The sequence below is a fragment of the Nicotiana sylvestris genome, chromosome 10 (genome assembly GCF_000393655.2).
Source record: "Nicotiana sylvestris chromosome 10, ASM39365v2, whole genome shotgun sequence".
NCBI lineage: Eukaryota > Viridiplantae > Streptophyta > Magnoliopsida > Solanales > Solanaceae > Nicotiana > Nicotiana sylvestris.
The window spans coordinates 154793843-154799750 of NC_091066.1; the positions used below are offsets into that span (position 1 = coordinate 154793843).

The following is a 5908-nucleotide window of genomic DNA, read 5'->3' on the forward strand; positions in this document are numbered from 1 at the left end:
CCGACTAAATTTAGTTTTTGAATTAAGGATAATATTTTTACTTCCATTATTACAAAAATAATCATTATTAAAAAATAAAATTTTAGAAACTAAAATTTTAAAATAGAAATATTTTTTGAAAGATATCAACCACCAAATAAGAGTTCAAGTAGTAATACAAGAGTCAAGTCGTATCCAAAGAATCCTTCATAGTCTTAACCTTTGATTGTTTTGACATATATATGAGTTATTATTTTGCTTCCTGACTATTTTCAGGATTCAATGACACCGTTGAGAATGGTATAAAAAAAATAGAATTATAACTAGAAAATTTGAGAAATGATTAATCTTTTTCATGTAGTGTTTCTTAATTTATATCCAATAATTATCTATATTTATCAAGAAGGTTTAAATTCTAAGACTATTGACACATAATTCAAATAAATAAATATTTGACATGATTAGTGTCCGCGCATCCATGCGGGTACTAATACTAGTATAGTAAATGGTAGCTACAACTAGCTAATAACCAATAAAACATAGTGATTTCTGAAAGTCTCTCTAGGTTAAATTTGGTCGCCCCGTGTAATTTTTACAAATTAGCACTGATAGATTCCCAGCACACAAACGCTCAATGCTCAATCCCACTTTATGAAATTCCAATTTGTATTGTTTATAAAAGAAAATTAACTAATCACAAATTTTATTCCCAAAAGTTCTGTTTTTTAAAATCATCCACTTGAAATATTGAACAATTTTTCACAGCTTACTAGAATGATACTACATGATGGGAACAACAGGCCTATTTTTACAACCAAATGGAATGTTGCAAAACCAAGAATAGATGGACCACATCCTCTTTCTTCCTTCTTTCTTTATCAAGGACCACAACAAAAACACACTAATCTAATGCATAAAATAACACTAATAGTGAATTGAAAAGCTAACCAACCAAGTCAAAATTCAGCTAAAGATCACAAACCCTGACATAAGTAACTATACTTAATCATATTTTCCATATACAATTCTGCACGCCTACAACCCAAAAAAGTTATGCCAATATATAACTGCTTGAAATGTTCTTTTTTCGCTAACATACACGTGTGCACACATGGATGGAGTACCACAAGTACGGTCTGGGGAGGGTAGATAGTACGCAGACCTTACCCCTACAGTGAATGTAGAGAGGTTGTTTCCAGTAGACCCTCGGCACGAGGAAAAAATGAGGAAAGAGCAGTAGCAATAACCAATAACGAGAACAAGATAAAATGGAATACTAAACTCAGGAATGATGCTGATGCCACACATGCATGGCAGCAGAAGTGTTGAACTGAAAAGTAGACTAAGCCATCAAAAAGACTGATATTGTTGCTACAAACAGTAGGTACAACTTTTTCTTTTTTATAAAGACGGTGTTCGGACCAGATTGCATGTACTTCGACAGTCGACCATATTACTAATCCACTATGTACCTGCTGCCTCTCACCAGCACAGTACATACTACCAGTATAATAAGGAGATGAATTTGCATCAAAAAACTGCTGATGGAAAATGAAGCTTTATATCTGTCATGATAAAGGCAAGTACTACCATTGTTTCCCTATAACTCAAGGGGTTTTTACATGTTTTTACATTTCCACCTAACATAAAAGAGATGCTATATACATATTACACACAAGAAATGTTATCCTTCTGATACCATTTTCTTCTTAAACATCAGTATATTCTGCAAGATTCCAAATATAATACCGACTACTAAAATAAAAGAACACTGTTTCGACGAAATGGATCTATTGAAAGGAACACTTGATGTATGATAGAAAATAAATATAAAGCTATCGCTGACACTTACAAAAGATATACTGATATCAATCATTTATTAATCTGCCTTTGCCTTTTGACTTGTTGGAAAGGCCACTTGTGGATTAGTTTAATCTCCTCATTATCTTCGGAATCTTCATTTCAGATGTTGACCCTTCAGGCTGCAGTAAGAATGAAGAAAATCAAGACAAGGTCATATATGAAAACAACAACTTATATGAGTACATATTTCAGACAAAGAGTTCTTATTCCTAAAAGCTTTTGCTTTTGAGTTTTCTCTCTTTTCAAGAAGGAGAAAGTTGGGGGAGTGGGGAGACCCAGGATTCGAAGGTCATGGGTGTACTTTTGGATTCAACCAAAATCTGTTTTGTATATAGGGTGTCCACTACTAATATATCACTATTTTCTAACGACATATACATGTATAAAGGAAATTTTGCCAAACTTTATGGGTGCCGGTGATCCCGCTTGGTACGGCATAGGTCCGCCTCTGGTGGAAGGGTTGAAAAAATTAAAGATCTTAATAACGCAAAGTCACATTGGTAGCCTGCTACACTACAGCAGGGGGTCACATTTTTTGTCTATTGAACTCAGAAACATTTGTTCGTGTTTTAACATAGACATACGACCTGAAGTACACTTGTTTATTGGTTGCGGGCATTCCTTTGTCTCACATTTACTTTTCCTATAACTTGATAACTAGTAATGAGTCAATACATTGTTTTGAAATGTAACATCTTGCTTAAGTTTCATTTCAACTACCATAAGTCCTTGGTTTAAAGCATTCTTGACAAACAGTATGGATTTACATGTATTGACATTTTAAATTCCTGATAGAAATGAAAGAAGCATTAAATATCAACTGGACATGTTTACAGACCTTGTAGCTCTCATAAGACCCTCAAGTGGAAGCAAAAGAACTAAAGATATCATTTTCCTGCTTTACTTGGACAGAATTTTTCTGCTGTTCCACCCTTAGCAGGTGCGACGACAACTGCACTAAATCCATAGTAGGTCCACCTTCTGGAGAAAGGCAATTCTTGGAATTCATAGAGTTTGCTCTTTGATCATGTCCGTCTCTCTGCATTTCAGGAACACTTACTCTGGGAGATTTTGCAAGATTATGATGATCGTCTTTAATGTAGGCATGAGCATCTCCTTTAACCATCCACGGCAGAGTTGGTGAAATGCCGGTTGAATTGCGTAGAAGGTTTTGTGAGTGGGCTGACAGAAGAGAGAGAGCACAAGAGGAGTTTTGCCCTGCAGAAATTTCTTGAACTGATAATATTGTTGACCCAACCGGAACTTTGGATAGATCTTGTTTTCTCACTCCGTACTGATGCTGATTGCTTTCCGCAGGGGATTGCCCGCTTGTGACTGACATAGCCAATTGAGATATGCAGAATGGCTTACGGTCTAATCTAAGATGCTGGTCATTGTTATTCACTTCATAATTTTCTTGATAAAAGAAACTACCAGGAAGTATTTCTGGGAAAAGAAATGGAACTCTCCTTTGAGTCATATCCAAGAATCTTGATCCTGCATTTCAATAAATTGGTAGAACAAACTGAGAATGCTAGAAGCTAAAAGAATGACTAGAAGCATTTGAGGATATGCTAACCAAATAAAATTGAAAAACTTAACACAAAAACTACCTTTAACTCGATATGATTTGAGTAAATAGGATAAGTAGCAAGAATAAAGTTCCCGAAAACACCCAAGATAAGCAAGTTGGGATAAGAAATAAAAGTTCTATCACGGCTTCACATGAAAACAGGGTTAGGAAAAGCAACAGTATGCTTTTATATTCAAAACTGGCATAGGAAAAAGGAAGAGACTTGGAATGCAGAGAATGAAACGCTAGGTTCAACAAAGTTAAAAAAACTCGATTTTAAAGAAACTAAAAGCCAAATCAAGCATAGAACTCTTACTAACTTCAACATAATCAACAAATCCAGGACAATTAGCAGAGAAAAGGTTACCCCAGTGACTATCAAATTGAGGCTTTCTCCGCCGCTCATTATGGCCTGCAAGGCGTTTGCGACAGCTGCGTTTACCTTCATCAAATTCTGCCAGCAAGTGAAACCTGCATTTTTAAAAGGTTACTGCAATTCTATGCAGGAGTAGAAGCCAAGAAATTCATGCCAGATCATAACCACGAAATTATGACATTCAGACTTATGAATAAAATCAGCATATAAATTGCCAGAGTAAAAACCTACACTGGTCTCTTTTGTTAACACCGAGAACAGTGCTCTACTTTAAGGATGATATGCAGAACAATGAATCCAGAGGCTGGTCCATTAGCAGGTTATGATAAGTAACTTTACAAATGAATAAAGGAACTTCTATATTTCCTAACTTTGTAGAGGTTTTGGCAGATCATTCAAACTGAAGTTTACAGAAACACTACGACACTAAACCAAGAGTATTCATTTTAGGAATTTCAGTTTATGTTTTTGTCCGTGGACATTACATCCACAAGATCTGCCCCTTGATTTAGTTTCATAAGCCTCGTGAAACACATAACTTCAATATAATAGCTGGTTTTCCCAGATCAAATGCAATACCATTTATAAAGTCAGATTAACGAAATTTGTATGTGTGTTTGTGTATACGTTCACACACACACACATTCAATTCTGTTTGCAAGTCAGAAACAAAGAGTGCAACCTAGATTACATGAAAAAAGGAGCAAACCTGAGCTAGACCATACCTGCTACACTGCTGACAGAACCTTTGCTCAATGCCATTAACGATAACTATAGCAGTTTTTGAGTGTTCATCACATACTTTGTGTCTTTTGTGATAGTCTTTTGACGAGGTCAGGTCCTTGTTACAACCATGAACCTGGCAGAAAGGAACCTCAGAATGCAAATTCGTAGTACGTAGTCTTTTTCCCTGCAATGATGAATTGACTGTAGACAAATCCGGGTTCCTCTTTAAAGATTGGTTACTCTTGACTTCCCTATAAACAATCGACTCCTCCTCCTTCTGACCACGAACCTGAGAGATAGGAAACTGAGAATGCAAACTCTTTCTTTGGGCAGCTTTTCCAGTTGGCAATGAAGATTCTGGTGAAGAAAGAACTGAACTTTCTTTTGACGATTGACTAGTCCTCACTTCTCCATAATCAGTCAACTCGTCCAATTTCAAACCAATTGGTAATGACATCGGATTATTAGATTTAGTAGCACTATGATTAAACATGGCTCCAAGTTCCAACATAGAACCATTACCTATTTCACCACTTAAAGCTCCTGGGCACGGGTTACTGGCTGCTGATTTCTTAAAAATATCAGCAATACCGGATTCCAAGAACCCCGTGCTTTCAGTTATTTCTTGGCTAGGACCACAAATGCTTTTATCAACATCACAAAAAGGGTTCAAATTCCATTCCTTTACAGTATTTCTACTTCTTGAAAATGTGTCAACAGACAGTTCAACATTATCAGGAAACAGAAAACCTCTCCCTTCCAAACCATAGCTCAAAGGTTCCATCAGTGGCAGAAACAAAAATTTCTCAAATTATACAAAGTGCAAACACTTACAAAATTGGTGCTTCAAATTTATAAACTTCACAGTTAAGTCTTCACCACTAGCCAAATCCAACTGAATTTCTGAATATGAAAAATACAAAGTGACAGAAACACATCAGTATAAATTAAAGTTCCAATCTTTAAATTCAAACCTTAGATATAAACATGAAATATACTAACTTTTTACAAGAATACACAAGCAAAACTAATTGCCCCCACTATTATATAGAACTAGAAAATTAAAACTAAAATTAGCAAGAATGATACTAAAGTCAAAACCAAGATCACCCAAATAACAAAATCCCAAGTTTAATTTACTATCAGACTTTACAAATCAGGAAACAAGCAATTGACCAAATCAGAACCTTAATCTTAGAGTATCAAACAACAAACAAGAAAATACCCAGTTGAGAAAATCATAGGATACGATAAATTTAATCATCTTTAATGTAAAAAGATTGAAACTTTACATCAAACTTACCAAGAAAAAGAGTGGAAAAGGAAAGAACTGGGAACAGGTGCTTTGGTGGTGTGCCACTTTTTGTTCTTGGAAAGAAGCACTAGTAAAC

General features: G+C 35.4%; 1 protein-coding gene across 2 annotated transcripts; it reads right to left on the reverse strand.

The window, feature by feature from the left end:
- Window positions 1-1521: 1521 nt before the first annotated feature.
- Window positions 1522-5908, reverse strand: LOC104236523 (squamosa promoter-binding-like protein 6). 2 transcript variants are annotated; one of them, XM_009790460.2, is made up of 5 exons: window positions 5821-5908; window positions 4517-5420; window positions 3783-3886; window positions 2681-3339; window positions 1522-1961 (listed from the first exon to the last, which is right to left on the reverse strand). In XM_009790460.2, the coding sequence occupies exons 2-4, from the start codon at window positions 5299-5301 to the stop codon at window positions 2702-2704; spliced, it is 1527 nt and encodes a 508-aa protein (XP_009788762.1). In that variant the 5' UTR covers window positions 5302-5420; window positions 5821-5908; the 3' UTR covers window positions 1522-1961; window positions 2681-2701. The 2 variants fall into 2 exon arrangements, with proteins under 2 accessions (XP_009788762.1, XP_070016729.1); XM_070160628.1 differs by lacking the exons at window positions 1522-1961; window positions 5821-5908 and having other exon boundaries at window positions 2539-3339; window positions 4517-5415.

Excerpts from the sequence above, each read along its gene's own strand:
- LOC104236523 (XM_009790460.2), bottom strand. The coding sequence starts at position 5,301 with ATGGAACCTTTGAGCTATGGTTTGGAAGGGAGAGGTTTTCTGTTTCCT. Across the intron at positions 3,887-4,516 it reads TTCTGTCAGCAGTGTAGCAG|GTTTCACTTGCTGGCAGAAT; the intron begins GTATGGTCTAGC and ends TTAAAAATGCAG. Across the intron at positions 3,340-3,782 it reads TCAATTTGATAGTCACTGGG|GATCAAGATTCTTGGATATG; the intron begins GTAACCTTTTCT and ends ATTGAAATGCAG.